This window comes from Drosophila melanogaster, chromosome X (assembly GCF_000001215.4).
Source record: "Drosophila melanogaster chromosome X".
Lineage (NCBI taxonomy): Eukaryota > Metazoa > Arthropoda > Insecta > Diptera > Drosophilidae > Drosophila > Drosophila melanogaster.
Window position 1 is genome coordinate 10,703,527 of NC_004354.4, and position 19,023 is coordinate 10,722,549.

The 19,023-nt window shown below is 43.8% G+C and overlaps 2 protein-coding genes across 5 annotated transcripts in view; one reads left to right on the forward strand and one right to left on the reverse strand.

The window, feature by feature from the left end:
- Window positions 1-7,421, forward strand: part of X11Lbeta — an 83,211-nt gene extending 75,790 nt beyond the window's left edge. The window contains exons 8-15 of one of the 3 annotated variants that reach the window (NM_167239.4): window positions 38-569; window positions 628-1,149; window positions 1,231-2,487; window positions 3,426-3,556; window positions 4,291-4,296; window positions 4,541-5,308; window positions 5,370-5,510; window positions 5,562-7,100. In NM_167239.4, coding sequence (NP_727440.3) covers window positions 38-569; window positions 628-1,149; window positions 1,231-2,487; window positions 3,426-3,556; window positions 4,291-4,296; window positions 4,541-5,308; window positions 5,370-5,510; window positions 5,562-5,633 — 3,429 coding nt within the window. In that variant the 3' untranslated portion in view covers window positions 5,634-7,100. Of the gene's footprint in view, window positions 1-37; window positions 570-627; window positions 1,150-1,230; window positions 2,488-3,425; window positions 3,557-4,290; window positions 4,297-4,540; window positions 5,309-5,369; window positions 5,511-5,561 lie in introns of all 3 variants that reach the window. The other 2 variants (NM_001298156.1, NM_001272496.2) reach the window with 2 other exon arrangements.
- A 215-nt stretch (window positions 7,422-7,636) lies between these two features.
- Window positions 7,637-19,023, reverse strand: part of stx (stuxnet) — a 33,781-nt gene continuing 22,394 nt past the window's right edge. Inside the window, exons 3-4 of one of the 2 annotated variants that reach the window (NM_001272497.2) lie at window positions 11,674-13,866; window positions 7,637-11,613 (exon numbers count right to left, since the gene is read on the reverse strand). In NM_001272497.2, the coding sequence (NP_001259426.1) occupies window positions 10,873-11,613; window positions 11,674-13,866 (2,934 nt within the window). In that variant the 3' untranslated portion in view covers window positions 7,637-10,872. The remainder of the gene's footprint in view (window positions 11,614-11,673; window positions 13,867-19,023) is intronic. The other variant, NM_132420.4, reaches the window with a different exon arrangement.

Below are 19,023 nucleotides of genomic sequence, written 5' to 3' on the forward strand. Positions count from 1 at the left end.
ATTTTATACAATCTATATATATATATTATTTTTCAAGGACATCCAGTACGAGTTCCACAGCAACTTTGAGCGCGACGAGGAGGATTTGGCCGAGGAGGAAGAAGCCGAAGACGACGAGGAGGTCGACGACGATGCCGACGAGGAAAACGATGAGGCCGAGGATGAGGACGAGCCGTTGGAACAGGATCGTGACCAGAACTACCGCGCACAGGCGCCTCCCCAATCCGGCCACATCGATTCCGAGCGCCTTGTTTACAGTGGTTATGGACAGCAGCCGCAATTGCAGGCACAGCTCACCGCTCAGCCGATGAGCGGGGCGAGACGACACTATAGCGGCAGTCCGCTAATGCGGGACTTTGACTTCTTCCTGGACTCGACCAGTCGGAGCAGCGGCGAGCGGGATGCCGACCAGGATGGGCTAAATCACAACCAGCTGCTGAGCACGAGCAGCGGACATGGCGGAGGCGTGGGCGTGAGCGGTGGATTAGGCGTGGGACCGGGTGGAGGTCACAATTACCGCTATTCGCCGGAAACCACCGACTACGATTCCAACTGCGGCGATCTGGACAGTAAGTGCGGCAATTTGAAATACCCGAAATTTTTAGCAAATCCCTTTCGATTTTCCAGGTCTCTCAGGGGAGATGAATGGCGGGGTGTCGACCTCCTGCTCAAACTACGCAAAGTTCTATGCCTCGGCCATGCCGGTCCTGGAGGATGGCCTCTCCTCCGGTCACACCAGTGACACCGAGAACAACAACAACAACCAGAAGAACCTGCAGCAGTCGACGGTCAACCAGGGTGGCCAGTGCCCAACCAGCTTAAGCGGTAGCACTAGCATTGGTGGCAGTGGAGGCATCTCCATGCTGATGGACATGAAGCGCATCTCGACGAACCACAGCCTCAACAGCATGAATAACCAGACCACCACCGCCTCCACGACAACGGATAGCAATGGCGGCGTCGGCGGAGTGGGTCACCACCTGGTGGCCACACTGGTGGCCAGTCCCAACAATGAGCAGGCGAAGTCGCAGTGTCAAACGCAGCTGCAATCCCATCCGCCAAAGACATTGTCACTAGATCAGAGTCCCAGCAACCACAGTAAAGTGTTCAAGAACATTGATCCAGAGTTGGATTCGCTCTACTCGATCGGTAAGTGGTTTGACCACATTGGTGTCACATTTGTTATCCCTCTCACATATAATATATTTATTTATCCTTATTTACTTCTAGGAGTCTTCCACCGTCCAGACACGGTGCAGATGACGCCACCTCCGCCCGCTCCGGCGCCACATCGAAAGCCCAACAATAATGGCTGCTCCAGTGGCGTTGTGAACACTAATGGCAGTCTAGCCGGTGGCAGCAACGACGTGGATTTGCTGCAGCCAAGCAGCAAGCACACTCCATTGGCGGCGGCCATTAGTTCCACGCTGCAGCGCAGTTCGCCCACTTCGACGATAACCGGCAATGGAATTGGAAACGGAAGTGGAAAGACCAGAAGCGCCGGCAGCAATTGCAGCAGCAGCGCCAACGGCGGCATGCCACCGCCCATTCCGGAGCGTACCAACCTCGTATCCGCAGTGCAAAGATCTCCATCGCCTGGCCCCAACTCACCCGTATGGCTATCGCGCCATTTGGACGGCGGTGCTGGAAAGGATCTGCTGGAATCCGGCTCGGATAACCACTCAAAGAACCACAGTGCCGACGAGGAGGACGTGGACACCGATCTGGAGACGGACCGCCTGCTAGGCCACCAGAGGCTGGACGACCAGGGCTACTACGATGAGAACAAGAGCTGGGATCGTAAACCGCGCTCGCTGCTCTCGAAGATCTCGCCCAAGCAGCAGATACCGAGCACTAAGACGCGCAACGGCTACAATGCCCTGCTCAGCTCCACGCCGGAGCTACCGCCCCCGATTCCGCCAAAGGGTCAGTCCGGATTGGGATTGGGTCTCACTCTGGGTGCCGGTAATGGTGGCAAGCTGCTCGACTTGGTTGGCGGCATGGTCCAGCGCAGTTTATCGCGGAGTTCGTCGGAGCACAGTGAGAAATCGCTCAGTAAAATGCCAATTTCTGGCGGGGATCTGTGTGCCGGCGGCGTGGATGTGGTAGCCTCAACTGTGGCGGCCACCTCGGCAACGGTGGTGGCCAGTACGCCGGCGTTGGGAAGTCCAGGCAACGGGGGTGGCTCGGAGAGATCAGCTGCAGAAATGGCCAATCCGGGTGGAGCCGTTAAGCTGAGCGAGCAGGAGATTGGAACCATTAACGGTGGCAGTGTTATGCCATTGGGATCAGGATCGGGCACTGGATCTGGAGCAGGATCGGGAGCCGGATCTGGAACGGGAACCAATGCAGCTGTGGTGGCCAATAGCAACGCCAACAACAACGTCGGCGGCGGCGGCGGCGGCGGAAACAACAGCAGCGGCAGTGGCGCCGGCAGCAACAGCAACAGCGGCGAGAAAAAAGTGAAAAAGAGTAAGAGCAAAGAAGGTAAATGCGTTGGGTTTATCCTTCGTTTGATTGTTCCTATATATAACCAAATAACCATATATCCGTATATCCATATGCATATATATACTATTTATATATATATATATATACTCTTGTGGCCTGCCATGTTGTCGGTGTGCATTAGATGTTGTCGTTGTCAATTGTCGCAAACAACGAAACGCTAAATTTCGAAAGCGTAGCAGAGCAAATTCAAAATTCAATCGTGGCTGCGTAAATACGAAATTGTATTGTATAATGTGTAATTTGATAATCCTATTATCTGCAATCCAATTTTTGATCAAGATAATCCGTATTAATCGTATATATATTTTTTACCTATCATTTCTCTGTATTCTTTCGCATATTTATTTGCGTATTTTTGCATGCGTCGTTCGTTCGTTCAACCAAATCAATAAACCAAACTCTACTCTTCATTTTACTGTGTCTGTGTGTGTGTACAATACTTTGTAAGATAAAGTTCCATTATGTAATAGTATCTAAGATACAACACTAACAATATCACACGAAACAAGGAGTCATTTTTTTTCGCTTGGTTCTGTCTTTATAATATATAAATAGTTAGGAATTTTGGCTTTTAGGTGATAAAACTAAAGTATTAAAATACCCATTCCGAAAGTCCTCTATATTGTTTTTAAAGATTAGTGATAAGGGCTTGAAAATACAAAAAAGTTTTGTTAAACTATTTCATTTATAGTTCTGAGTAATGGATTAAGCGATCGATATATATTACCAACGCAATAAGTTAGGCTTAGTATTCCAAATTATAAAGGATCAGTTTCTATACAAAATTGCTAGCCCACACATGCACATACACACTAATCAACTAACACTGGACATGTACTCTATGACTATCGATTCCTGTCCAACTGAGTTTCTAACTATGTCATTCATCTTCTCATCCGTCTCACCAACTGCAGGCGGTGCAGTGCTCATCGAGGGCGTTCTCTTCAGGGCCAAGTACTTGGGCTCCACGCAGCTGGTCTGCGAAGGTCAGCCCACGAAATCAACGCGAATGATGCAGGCGGAGGAAGCCGTCTCCAGGATAAAGGTAGAGTATCCTCCGACATTTCCTAACCAATAATGCTCGCCCGACTCGATCGATTGCTTCGATCAGCTAGAGTTTCTTTTGTGCCGTGATCCGTTCTGTGTTTGTAGTGGGTAGAAATCCTGTGATCCCTAAAGAAAATCCAGATCAGAGATTGCCACAGATCTTAAAAATATTGCTTTCCTTATTTTTTTTTAACATATTTGTTTAACACCTTGAAATGAAAAATCTCTAGCATGACAATTTCAAAATATTATTTAATATTCAACATTCTTAACATTGACAATTGAAATTTTTATGATTTTTTTTATTGTTTTTAATTTTCAAGATTAAATTATATTTGAGTAAATATTAGATTGTGACAATCGCCTGAATTGCTCCTCTAGTTGCCCCCTGCACTAATGAAGCAAAATTATCAGCTATTTTTGATCCCTTTGATCTCAGATTTTTGATTTGCCCGAAACCACCACCACCTCCTGCCACCCACTAGCCCACCCAGCAAGCGACCTTGTCTAAGCTGATTGAAGGACCGAACTTGAGACCAAAAAAAAAAAAAGATTAAAAAAAAAAGAAACTCATTAACTGTTTACTGTTATATTTTCATGCATCACCTCCTCCACATCAAATGCTCCGCATCCGCGATGACCAACCACGCTAACGAAACCACGTATCGCCATATCAAATAAAAACAAAACCGAATCTATATAAAATAAATATCCAAACAATTCGCATTTTAGGCGCTGGTAAGTAATGGGAACACTAGAGCAAATACCTTCCTAAAAACCCCCCACCCAAAACACCCAACCACCCACCTCTGGTTTGCCTGATTTGCCTTGAATTAAATTGGATTCAACACATTTGGCCCGCTGTAATTCTTGTGTTATCCAAAATCAAAGCTTGTCTCCCGGAGATCCCGCCAATTCTCCAGTTCCACAAACCATTACGTATAGTAATTAGTTAATATAAACAAAATAAATCATTTTCCAGGCACCCGATGGCGATGTGCAGCCCAGCACAGAGGTGGATCTGTTTATATCGACGGAGAAGATCATGGTTCTGAACACGGACCTCAAGGAGATCATGATGGATCACGCCCTGCGCACCATCTCCTATATCGCGGACATCGGGGATTTGGTGGTTCTGATGGCTCGTCGCCGCTTCGTTCCCCAGGACATCGATGATGCACCCAAACCGAATCGCACGCCCAAGATGATCTGTCACGTGTTCGAAAGCGATGAGGCGCAATTTATTGCCCAATCGATTGGTCAGGCCTTTCAGGTGGCCTACATGGAGTTCCTCAAGGCGAATGGCATTGAGGATCATCGGTTTGTCAAGGAGATGGACTACCAGGAGGTGCTCAACAGTCAGGAGATCTTCGGCGACGAACTGGAGATCTTTGCCAAGAAAGAGTTGCAAAAGGAGGTGGTCGTTCCAAAGGCCAAGGGCGAGATTCTGGGCGTGGTGATCGTGGAAAGCGGCTGGGGCTCAATGCTGCCCACCGTGGTAATTGCAAATCTGATGAGCTCGGGAGCTGCTGCCCGATGTGGACAGCTCAACATCGGCGACCAGTTGATCGCCATCAATGGACTGAGCCTCGTGGGTCTGCCGCTCTCCACCTGCCAGACGTACATCAAGAACACCAAGAACCAGACGGTTGTCAAGTTCACGGTGGTGCCATGTGCCCCAGTCGTCGAGGTGAAGATCAAGCGGCCGGAGACCAAGTACCAGCTGGGATTCAGCGTCCAAAACGGAGTGGTGAGTTAAAACGATATATATATATATATATATATATCGATATCTATAAATTTTCTTGCAGATCTGCAGTCTTTTGCGAGGTGGCATTGCGGAAAGGGGTGGGGTTCGTGTGGGTCATCGCATCATCGAGATAAACAACCAGAGCGTGGTGGCTGTGCCCCACGAGAAGATCGTAAACTTGCTGGCCACTTCAGTGGGAGAGGTATATATATTCGAATTGCTCGTATCTATGATATTAATTTATGCATTTCAGATACTCATGAAAACGATGCCCACGTCCATGTTCCGCCTGCTCACTGGCCAGGAAAATCCCATATATATTTAAGCCTGCGGGAGAGTAATAAATGGCGATTATTGTTAACTATAAAAAAAACACAACCTTACAAGGGTATTACGATATTTAGTATATATACCTATACATATAGAGAAAGAAAGTGGAAGAAAGAGTAAATATATGTATGTATATGCGTGTGTACCTATATATATATGCTAAACATATACTACACACAGGTGTATCGATTTTTTTTGTGAGTAATACTAGACAAAGTTCGATCGGAGGCAAGTTAAGATCAGCTACTACGACAAATAAGAGGAAGCGATAACTAACACACACACAAACACATAGCACGCCTTTTTGCAAAGCTTAGTAATAATAGTTAATAATGTGTGTGAGTTTGGGCCATCGGCCAGGACATACATATATACATACATAAATATATATGAACAGAATGACCTTTTTGCGAAAACGTCCTTAGCTTAGTTGAACCGCGACATTAGTCAGAGAGTACAGCAGCTATAGTAACAGAACCCCCATATATGCTTACCCATACTTATTGTAAAAAACCAAAAAAAAAAAAAAAGAAATCCACAAAAACCATGGCAACTCAAACAAACCCAAACAAGATTTGAATTCAGATACGAGACAGGCAGCTCTTTTGATATTGCATATATAATCCACACACTATATAGCACCATCCCGAATATATTTATATAAACAAACAAAAAAGACAGAGGGGGGGGATGTGGAAAAGCCTAGGACAGATGGGAAATGGTTAGAGAAATGGAAATGAAAATGGATATTGTAACTGCAGCGTTTCGTTTTCTACTCGCACCCATAGCCGAGAATTTTGATAGTTATTAAACGGATATAGCCAGATCGTAATGTATGCCATGTGTAAATTAAGGAGCGCTTTACACCCCCACAAATACGAACATATACCCCCCATAGAGGATTTAGTTTAGCAAACACTTACACTCACACTCACTTAGACGCTTCGATTTCAACCATCTTCGTCCAAAAATTGTGCTACTACTCGTTAAACAAGTTGATAGATATAAAAGGGAATAAAAAAAAGGATAACAGCAGGAGTAGGGAGATTGACATAGAGACCCCCGTTATAAGCCATAAGAAATAGAAAGAGACGGATTAGCTTAAAATAACGTATATCTGGGTTCGCATTTTAGAGCTACTCGAACGGAAAGAGACGGCAACAGGAACAGAGATAGAGACAGCTATAGAGACAAGCAGACAGCTAGACAGAATGGGAAAATTGCATTTCTTTGTGTGTATATGTATGTGTAAAATACTCGCTATTTGGCCCCCCAATCGCAATCCAAGCAACCGGCAGCAGCAGTCACTAAAAGAACTATTATTAACTATGATTTAATTATATAACGGCACCGGGGCATTTGCTTGATGTTTGTGAATTGAATGACTATTTGGCCTCTTTTCCGCTGCTTGGCAAGGGCCACGCCCACGCCCAAAAAAAAAACATAAACAAAATTATTATACAAAAAAAACACATAAAAAATGCTTCAGCAAACCAAAGAGATGAAGGGAAACCAAAACAAATGCATACAACAACTAATATTTAATAAATTGTTTTTTTTTTGGTGTACATTATTTATATGGAATGTGAAACCGCATTACAAATTTAATGAATATATTTAATATTTATTAAAAACGGGCTAATTGCATAGAAATTATATAAGATCGATCATAGCGATGATTATTTGTAAAGGCGAACTAAACCAAAAAAAAAAAAAAACAACCGAAAACAAAATGGATAAATAAAAAAATATATAATCACATGCGTAACAAAAGTATAAAACCAAAAATTGAGCATAATAAACAGAAAATGAAAAAAATACCTGCGTTTTTATTTTTTTGTTTGAATTTCGGGAAATGTATGGGACATTACACACACTCCCCTGGTGCCCTTCGTCACTACGTGGACTACCATTTACTTTACCAAGTTGTAAACTTACTCTCAACATGTAATCCAAAACTAGATGAGTCCCATTAATAGGCTTATTACCTTTCGGTTACTGTGTTTGGAAATAATGTTTATTGACGAATACTTTTACTTGCATTGTTTCATTTGCTTACTTTGTATCATTTTATACATGCAATTGTTAGAAATTGATTCCCAACTTCTTCAAGTTCGTTCTTCCATCTTTTGGCTATGGCAATGTGTGTATGTCTATATGTATATGCATATATATATACATATATATATGTATATATATATATTCGTGTATATAAGTAATATTTAATCATTACACACAACAATAAAAATTAGATTTCATATGGCGAACAAGTTTCCCATCAAATTTGCATCATATTCGTACGTTCTTTTTTAATTGCGTGTGTGTTAATGTGCACTTTCCAAAAAAAAAAAATGTCGGCGGCATTTCCGCTGCATTCATTTCCGCCATTGAAATTTATTCCATACAACTCTGCTTGCTTTCAAACTTTTGATGGCGCTTATGTATCGGTTTTTAAAGTTCCAATTTCTGGAGATAGAGACATTTATCTTTTGGTTGCCTTAAAGTTCTGAAGAAGCTTGCATTAAAATTGATCTAAGTTCGTTCGATCCGAACCCACTTAAGTCCTATTGGTTATTATATGAAATTTTCTCCAATACTCAGGATCTTCTACATCGTTTTTATACATTTTTCACTTAGTTCTTTTGTTCATTTTTGTGGGGAACGTGACTGGAGAAACATTTTAATTTTTTCAGTTAGATGTTTTCAACTGTTACTTAGCTCAAGGGCCTGTAATAATTTAGCTAATTTCATTAATTTAATAATAATCTCTTTAAAGATTATGAAGACGTCAACAAAAAAGATGCAAAATGTCGATTCCAAAATATATGTGTATATATGTATTTATATTATTGTGAGTATATCTACGATTTTTTTTTTGGGCTTGGGGCTTTTTTTGGATAAATTTTAACTATTCAAAATAAATGTGACAAAAATTTAATTTAGTTTACAATTCAAAATTTGTTTTTCACATAGATCTTATAATTGTTTGTGTGTTTTTCGTTTTCAGCAAATGTTGCGCATATGTTTTCGGTTCAATTTCTTATCGAGTGAATTGGGGGCGTGTAAATATTTGAACTATATTATATATGTAAAAAATCTCATCGTTTGTGTTTTTGTACTTGTTAGAAAATCACGCAGATATGCTGAAATTATCCAACCGAGTCCGAATCAATCAATCAATCTAACCGAAATCCCATCTGAACCAAATTAATGCCCATACAAAGCCACCCAATGTCATCATCCATGTCCATTCTCAGAGTTCCTCCGTCATTTCCCTTCCACATTCCAATGATCCTTCATTTCTCCCTTCTTATCCATATATATCCTGCTTCTGGTGCCCTTCGCCTAAGCCTAATCCTATATTTGTTATCGTACATCGAACTTATGTGTCTCCTAATGCTATTATAACTACTGAATTCGTTATGTAGATATAGATGGAAAGCTTTATGAATAGATATATACGTAGGGTGTTAGAGGGAAAACTATAGAAACATAAACAAAACTTTTGTATAAATTGCACATAATTTGACTTATCACTAAATAGCTACGACTTGCAAACACATGCTAAATGTGTGCCAAGTTCGGATTTTCTTAGATAAAATGTTTTTTTAGTTGGATACTCCTCGCGTGTCGAGTGTGTGTGTGAGAGAGGGGAGGATATATTTATGTATAGATATATATATATATATATATCTATTTATATAATTTACAATTCTTACTAGGGTTCCACATATATACGCACATGTATTTGTATTTGCAATTGGCACATCATTTCTAAAGAGTCGATCAAATCAAAATCCTGATGTTCACTTGCTCATTCGTTCTCTCATTCGTTTACGAGTGTTGTTTTGTTTATATATGTTGTATTGCACAAGACGCAGCCCGACAAAAAGCTGAAATAAATGTGGTAACCAAAAATCCGACAAAATAATAAGCAAACAAAATTAGTTAACTAAACCATTTACTAAACATTTATTGAAATCAAGTAGTTGTGGTGCACACGAGGCAAAGACAAATGAAACCAACTCAAAAGTTTAAAAGTTAAACTCGCCTAGATCTAATTGCATTTGTTGAATTGGGTTATAATAGTAAGTGTAGGACAAAAAAAGTAATTGCTTGGGCTTAAATTAAAACTATACAACTACGTTTGCGTTACTTTCTGCTTCTCAGACGCTTCCATTGCGCAACTTAACTAATCCAATTGGTAATTATAAGTGTAATGATAATTGCAAAATGAATAGAAAACATAGTCTTACTAACTAATTCAATAGTATAGGTGTAGGTGAACAAAATTCAATTCGTCGCTCGTCTTTACCGGCGCGTTTCGAAACACATTCTTGGTGATAAAGTATATATAAAAAAAAATAGGTGAAAAACGATTTTCTATTAAGGCAAATTAGGTTAAAGCGCCACATCGCAGTCGCTGGTGCAGATTTTCATTCAGCCCGCCGTCGGTTATTAAAGTTAAACATAACATAAAGCTGCCAAAGCCAGGTGTGTGTGTGTGTGATCGTGTGTGTTGTATTAGATTTGATTTGGTGTATCTAAAATTAAATCTAAATTCCATTTTAGTTTACCAAAATTTGCCACCGCTTTGGCTTACAAATCATTCAGCATAGTCTGTGTGTGTGTTTTACATTGAGTTCTATATTAATCATTTCCATTATAAGAATTTCTTTTCCTTTTTCATACATTTCTATTTCCGTTCCGCTCACGCTGCTGGTTGCTAACGATTCAAATTGTGAATTGCACGGCATAGCGTGCGCCTGGGATGTACACAAAAAATTTCACTAAATTTAATTTACAAAAACATTAAAGGATTTCGCCTCCAGAAGCTGGTTCATTCACTTCATTTGCTCCCAACGAAATATTGGCTTGCACCGAAGTGGGTGTGTTTTAGGGACTTAAAATTAATTTAACAGCTTATCGAATTTCCGGGCGCTTCCATTTCCATTTTGCCCCATCGTGGAGGTGGGAAACCCAAACGAGCGGGTGTTCGAACAGAAGAATTGGTGTTGTTATGCACTAACTCTAGATTAATTTAAGCTTTAGTTGTGGTTCTAGTTTCTTTTGTTTGCCCATCATCTGCTTCTACTGGATCCTGCGCATCATCATCATCTTCATCTTTTGTTTGCTCTTCGTTCTTTGTTGCTGCTGCGTAAACTAGTAAATGCTACAAAATAGGATAAAGTCAGCGGGGCTGGTGGTGGCTCTAGCTGATGGTGCTGCTGCCTTTAGGCCGCCGTATCCACCTCCTCCACAATGTGGTTCGGGGACACTTCGCTGGGCGGCGCCGCTGTTGGTGCTGCTGCTGCTGACGTTGCTGCTGTTGCAGGTGCCGTTGAAGTATTGCCGTTGACATTGGCGTTACTGCTGTTGCCAGTGATGCTGTTCGCGGGTGCAGCTTTCCCCGTCTGAACGGGCACAGCGGCTGGTTGCAGGGGCGTAGCCACCAGGGCGCTCACGGCGCTGTACTGTGCGGCCGCGCCCATCGGAACAGCAGCTGTTCCACCAGCGGCGATGGAGGAGAGACTGTCCGCCGCGGATGCGGAGGCGGCTGTGGCATAGGGACCACTTTTCAGTTTACGCGCCTCCCGCTTCTGCTTGTGCTGCTGCATCACCAAGCGCAGCTGATCCATTTTTGAGCGGGTCTTCATGTTGGCCAGCTCCACGGTGCACTTCTGGCATGTGTGCTCACGCTCCCGTTCGCCCTGTCCATCATCGCGGCGGTAGCGACATGTGCATCCATTGGATTGACTGGTCATAGAGCTGGGTGCCTCAGCAGTCTGGCAGCAACTATGCGACGATGACTTCGAGCTGGTGGAAGCCTTGGTGGCAGCGGAGGAGGAGTGGTAGCTCGGGCAGTCACGGAAAGAGCAGCTACCTCCGCTACCAGAGGCCAGAGTCGCCGACTGCTGTTGTTGCTGCTGGGCGCGGCTGTTGCACTTGGCGCAGTTGTGGTGCTTGGAGGAGTACTGCAAGTAAAACAAGTGGATAATGAGCATCACCAAATATTTCATACTAGATTTGCTTACCATTTTGCTACGCGATCCGTGATGCAGCCCGCTACCAGAGGAAGTAGTCGAGGAAGATCCACTGCTGCCGGATCCCGAACCAGATCCCGAAACCGATCCAGTGGTCGGGGCCTCGAAGCTAATGCGTGCACCACGTCCGTATTGCGGTGTGGCACTCAACAGATCGTTGAGAATATGGATCACCGTTGAGATGTCGCGTTTGGGTCGTCCAAAGCGATCCTGTAGTGCCGGATTGAGTGTGCCCGAAAAGGTGCCAGAGTAGATCCCCTTCCCATGGTTCTTCATAGACTCGATCACGGCTCCCGATCCGCTCTTGCGCGGTGCTTCCTCACCACTGGCTGCTCCGCTCGAGGTGGCACCGCTGCTTGAGCTGCGACCGCTGCTCACCACGCCGGCTCCGGATAAATCGATCTTGTTGGTGAACACCTCCTTGGAGAGTTTACGCAATGTCTGGGTAAGATTTCTCGATGCCTCAGCGAGAGTCCTAGTATCAGACACACCCAGCAGCGAGTCATCGGGCTCTGCGGTTGTGGCGCTGGTGCTGGCTGGTAGTGCCACCGTTGCCGCTGCTGTTGCGGTTGCGGCCGTTGCTCCTACCGCTCCTGCTCCCATTCCCTGCTCCAGCTTGCGACGCTTCGAGGGGGAAGAGGAGGAAGATGACGGGGACGAGGAAGACGATGATGAGCTTGTAGCAAAGGCGGCTGCGTTAACCGATGGCTGGTTGCCGGCGCAGGCGTGATTAAAAAAGTGGCTACTACTGCTGCTGCTGCTGCTGCTGCTACTGCTGCTGTGACCATTTCCATGTCCATGACCGTGGCCCTGCCCGTGGTAGTGACGATGCTTGGTTCTAGTGATGCGATTATTGCCCGTCTTGTGCAGCATCGAATTGCCAGAGAAGGTGACTCTTGTGCCCGCAAGAGTCGAACGAGCTGCAAATCCGGCATTCGCTCCACTGCAACTCGATTCGGGACACTTGCTAGGTGAGCTGGTAGATCCGGATCTGGCCACCGGAGCAGGCGCCACCAAAGTGGCCACCGGTGGAGCCACTGACGGTGTGGGTAGTCGCGTGCACAAGCACGAGGTCAGCTTGGCCGCTATCGGATCCTGCTGGCAGCCACCGGTTGCGCAGGCTCCACTGGAAGTGGACGAGGATGAGCTGGGGGCGGCAGAGCTGCAGTTGCAGCTCGAACTGGAACTTGTGGCAGCCGTCGTGGGCAGGGGAATGTTTTTGATAGTTGTCATCTTGATGGGACTGGACACGAGATTCGACAGCGACTTGATGGGCGACTGCTCTAACACAGGCTTCCCTGGACTCGATCCGGATCCTCCATTGGCCACAGGACGAGCATTGGCGCCGGCATCCTTCAGAGCGAAGCTGTTCACGATATTCTGAATGCCGCCCTTAATTAGCAGCTTGGTGAGATCGGGTCCGTTTAGCGTTGACGAGCTCTGGGACTGACCAGTGCCAGTTGCTGGAGCAGAGCCAGATGCTCCAGACGAGCTGGGCAAATCGCCGTACATCTTGCGCAGCGAGGACATCCCACCACCGCTGCCCGCAGCCACTGCCGAAGCGTTGTGATGATGATGGTGATGATGGTGGTGGTGATGGTGATGATGATGATGTCCATGCCCGTTTCCGTGGCTGTGACCATGTCCATGTCCGTGACTAAAGCCATGCCAGTTCGCAGCATGCAGACTCGGATGCTGATGGCTGTGCACGTGGCCATGTCCGATTCTTCCACTCGATCGCTGGCCAGAAGAGCGGGTTCTCGACGAAGACGAAGACGAAGAGGATGACGATGACGTTGAGGATGAGGATGAGGAAGTGCCGGAGCCACTGGTTCCAGTGCTGCCGCCTACTCCAGCGGCCGCCGCCGCCAGCACCGCCGACGAAGACAATGATGTGGAGTTGGCGCCGGAACAGCCAGTCCCAGCTGGCATTACAGGCACCGTTGATGTTGTGCTTGCCGCTGCGTTGATGCTTGAGCCACTCGCACCACCGGCGACTGGGGCCACTGTGGCAGCACCGCCGCCCGCCGGATTAACCGTGCTCAGCTGCAGCTGGATGAGCATCATGTGGTCGCCGAGGCGCATGCTCAAGTTGAGCGGTGTCTTGCCGCTGAGAAAATCATTAACCTGTGCGTCGTTAAGCGATTCCAGCGCTTGCATAACCGTGTTCTCCGGACGTTGAGCCTGCATAGATGGATAGATAGATAGATAGATCAGTGGATGAGTAAAGGAGTTATTCGTTTAAAGAGAAAATCGAATCGAATCGAAGCTAATAGCCTACTGGTTAATTCTCCATAAGAGATTTCTAATTTATTTATTATACGTATATTTAAGTCGCACAAAGAAATACCGCATTCCAATCAGATGAGAGTCATTCCCTTTTTTCTTTATCGACCTATACCAACTATTCACAAACCCCCTTTTTATTTCAGAACGTAGCATTTCTGGCTTTGATTGCCATTCTACGTGATTCAATGCGACGCCTTTGTGCTCCGCTCAAATATTTGCAAATACTACAAATAATCAGGCGTTGAAGTCAACGCCTTAAGTTGCGTTACGAAATGAAAATATAGGGTTTGAAAAAAAGGTTTTCCAAGAATAAACTACAAAAGCGTTTCGAAAAACGGGAACGCGAAACGAACGGTAATTGTGGAAAATTAAGAGCAACAAACAGAAGGCAGTGTATGTATGGGCATATACTATAAAGACTCGGTTCCAAGTTTGATTTTTGTTTTTAGAGGTCTGGGTCTGGGTTAATTAATCATTTCCATTGCATATGCACGTACAACTGCGGTCAAGCTGCTAGTATAAGCTTTTAAATTATGAGCTTTTCCAACATTATTATCAATTACTAGTGTTTGAAAGGAACAAGAAATGCAGCACATTATTTGTTAGCATTCAACGGGACCAAGAAGTTTTTCATTTTCACCTTGCATTTGGGATAAGTGTAAAATCTGTTTCTCTATTTTGCTGACCACAGCTGTCCTTTGTTTGTGGCCAGCAAGTGAGTAACCACATGTGCGAATGGGGTTGATGGGGGGATGGGGCGGTGCAGGGGGTGCAGGGGGTCATGTTTTAATTTTTATTGACTCTGCGCTGCTCTGACACAGTGACCCAATAATATTCAAATGAAGTCAGCGACAAAAGCTCGCTTCAGTTTCAGTTTTTAGCCGAAAGTTAAATGAACTGAACTGTGGATGGATGGACACCACCGAGATGATGATCATGGTGATCATGGTGATGGCGCTGCCTACTTTCCCTTTGCCATTTGACGCAGCATGAACCTTATGCAACCTCGCCAAGTTTCCCTCCCAAATAAAAAAAAAAAAAAAAGAAAGAAAGAAAAAACCCCAGCCTAGCAACCGAGCAAACAAAAAAAAAAATTTGTAAAAGAAATGGAGGCAAACGAATACTTGGAGTCGAGCCTATTTGTTGACGTGGTTGGTTTGTTACTCATGGCTCATGATGTTGCTGCTTTTGAGTCGAGTTAAGTGTACCAAGGTCAACTGACGTCGCAGCACGCAGCTTACGTCACCAGTCGCAGCGAAATCGAAATTTTCAAAAAATTTAACCCAAGAGCAACACCAAAAAGCGCAACAAAGGCAGTCAATGCTGTAATTTATTAACTTTGTGCAAATTGAGTCTTTTTTTTTTTGTGTTGTTGGATTTTTTTTTCTTTGGCTGTCGGGGAAAACGTTTTTTGGTCAACCGGTTTTCGGTGGCTTGCAGCCCAAAGTAACTAATACATCATATTCGTAGCCCTAGATTTGGATCGCATACCAAAAATGCAAATGGTTATGGTTTTAAAAACACAGCTAGATTTATTTTAGAAACCGAAATCGAAATGCGATTTTTTATGCGATCTCATATCAACTTGATGTTTTGTTCTTGATATCTATTATAGCATAAAGTGTAGTTAAGTATCTTATAACTAACTATTAAAAGAGGTCTCCTCTTCAACTTGACAATTTAATTTAAACTTTTATCCTATCGTGCAATTTTTCATCTTCTTTTTTCTTTTTACAAGCGGGAGCAATGCGCACTTGAAAAAACCAAGTACTTACTATACAAAGAAAACAACAAAATATTTGTACATTTTGGGGACAAAGCAATTTTTTGCGTTAGTTTTGCGCTGGCTATCTTTGCATGAGTGTGTGTGTGTGTGTGTGTGTGAGTTTGTGTGCTTGTTTGCTGACCATGAAATTATTTTTATTGCGTAGCGTTTTTCAATGGAAGTTTCGCATGTTAGTGGTGGACCGCTCCCCACCGCTCCCACCGCCCCCACCACTCCCCTCATCATCCACCACCCGCACTCATCGGGGCGGGAAAACACTTGACAATGTGTAACAAATTAAATTGGCCAAACTGCGCGCCGCTTGGCGTTTTGATAAGAGCAAACGCCTTGCAGGCAGATAGCCACCTTCATATTTATGTATGTACCACCTACGCAAGGGTAGTAGTTTTTATTGCAGTGTAGTGGCGGGGCCGGGAACAAAGACAAAGAAAAGAGACCGGCGCCAGGCGATGACGCCCTATATGCCTACATTATCTAAAGGCGACAGTATTCCAAAGCACTGGACCTGACCACGTAACCCGTTTTATGACTCTGGCCAATTGGTTTGGCTTTAAAATTAAGCTATCAAATGGCAGATTGGCCATTGTGTCAATTGTCGCGCTTTTGTTTTAGCTTTGCTTTGGTGTTTGCAATAAATACGATCGGTCTTAACTGTATGGAATCCCACATAGTTTCTCCTTTGTTTGGCGAAAGGGTTTCCCCTCACTCAGCTCAATATTAAATAAATATATGAGTGTGAACTGCATTTTTATTTCCAGTCTACAATAGTTGTAATCATCAAAGTTTCACTGAAAACAACTTAAGGGGCGACAAGTGCAAATATACCTTAGAGTTCGATTAGAGCTGATTGCAATATAGAAATCCGCTGAACGAACAGAACAACAACGGCAGGTGATTTCCTTTGCCAATTATTACTCATGCCCAATGGCAATTAAAGCGAAACTAATTATAACCACTTGTAAATGGCAAAAAAACAAAAAAAAAAAAAAGCAGCTCTGGAATTGCCAATCGATTCACAGAATTGATAAATATAAATGAGTATGCACATAGAAATAAATATTATGTGGCTTGAGCAGCAATGTGGGGAAAAGGTAAATCACTTTCGGAATGTTATCAATGGATTTTTTTCACTTTTATTCGCGTTCGCAGTCCGATTTCAATCAACAGATTTCTTTTTTGTTTTCAAGATACATACATATATGTATATATATATCAGTTACTTCCGTTTCACTTTTAACAGCTCTGTTAACCGTTCTGTTATCCGCAAAAGAAGATAAACCGGATTCACGGAAATCAAGTGACTAAACTGAACTTCTTGTATTTCCGTTCACTCCGCTGACTTAAGAACAAGAATGCCATGCACCACTTGTTGACACATCAACGCGATCTTCAAGTGGATGATAACTGGGATCGGGAAAGACGGTAAGTAAGGTGAGGTATTGCAATCTAAATGCTGGACGGGATGAAGATATTGCGGATTGATAAAGATGTTTTTGGTACCGGTATTGATAATATCGCACGAAGCACACAGGTTGCTTGCTGCGATGACAACGGCAATTAATGAAGATATTTTTCGAAATTCAGATAAAGAACATTGTGGTTTGGGTACTTAATAATAAACGTACATATATGTTGGGAGTATCCTTCGGTTGAATGCTGTGATTTATTTACTTTGCACCAAGACCTTTTGCCAAAAGAAGTTCTCTATAACGTGTTGTGCGCCATGATTGCCACTCTTAATGATGATCATCGGTATGGAGAACACCGGATAAATGGTAGCGTCTCGACAATGAGGCATCATCCAACATTCCCGATAGCACTGCGCATTCCACAGAGTCAAAGTCAAGTGTGTTCCGAGATAAGTTCTTCGAATTCATTGAAGAAAGGCAGATAGACTGAGATAGGATTGGGTTGGTTGGGCCAAGTTTCGCAGACAAAGACGAATAGAACTGGTTAATAACCTGCGCACGCCATGGCTTCCTTGGCATCTGTTGCTCATTCTTGGCCACTTCCATTGCCGTTTTCCGTTTCTTTCTCTTCTGGCCATATTCTGCTCCTTTCTTTTTTGGCATATTGGTTTTGTTTTTCTTTTTTTTCTCTCATTTTTTTTTTTTTCCTTTTGGTGGCCAAACATACAAAGGACGCATAAATTCGAGTGGTCACACCCAATGCACTGGGGCAACCAAAAGGCAGCAGCAGTTCATATTGTTGTCATCATTTTCGCCGGCCGTTCTTCTCCTCATATATAACCATATCATTTTTTGGCTTTTTATGAGATTTCGCATCTTTGTTACTTTGTCTGCTGCATCTGCTTCTTCTACTTGTCATACCCCATTACCACCATCATCATCATCATCATCATCGGCATTGGGATCATCATCATTACCATCCTCGATCCAGCACAGCACATACCATGCCACAGCCTCTCCACAACCCGTCGTCGTGTTATCATCGCTCGCCCTTTGTTTGCCGCTCGCTTTTGTCTTTTGGCTCGTTGTTATGCGACGACTTGCAATTAAAATCATTTTCATAAATCTATGCAGCCTTCACTACAGCCCCTCTTTCCATTTCCCCCACTGCAGCTGACCATCACGGCTGAGAATTGCCAAAAAGAAGTCTCGAGTCCGAAAAAAAAGCAAATGCAATTAATTTGACAGGAAAACGCCAGCGCATCATTTAAGCGACATAAATAATAATAAAACGAATCGAATCGAAACGAAACGAAACGAAACCACTCGGGATGAGTCGCTCTGGTGGTGGGTGTTTCTGTTTTTCTGGGGGATGGGTGATGGGTGATGGGGGAGCTTGCTGGGGGAATCCCCTTTTGATTTCTCCTTCCCTGTCACAGTCGGTCATGGTGCACGGTGGAACTGACAACGCCCACCCACTTGATTGTCACTGCTGCCAGCACTGCGTACAGTATACAGTATACACGCAATACGATGGACAGCAAGTGTCATGTTTTTAATCAAATCTAGTCTGTACTAGTCATAAGACTAGCAAATATGTTTTATTTATGATTAAAGCATTAAATAAACTATAGATCAGAGTATATTTTAATAGCATATCACAACAAAAAGCAGATCTTTATATTTATTTTTTTTTTTCACCCATACTTGCTCGTGATTTTTCTTCTGTGTATTTTCTGCAGATGACTTTTGTTTGTTGTCGATTTCAACGATTTCTCTTGGCAACGAAATCGAAAATAATGATAAAAACCACAAAAGGTGGCCCCCGGGGTGCAGAAAACATACGAAGTATAAAGG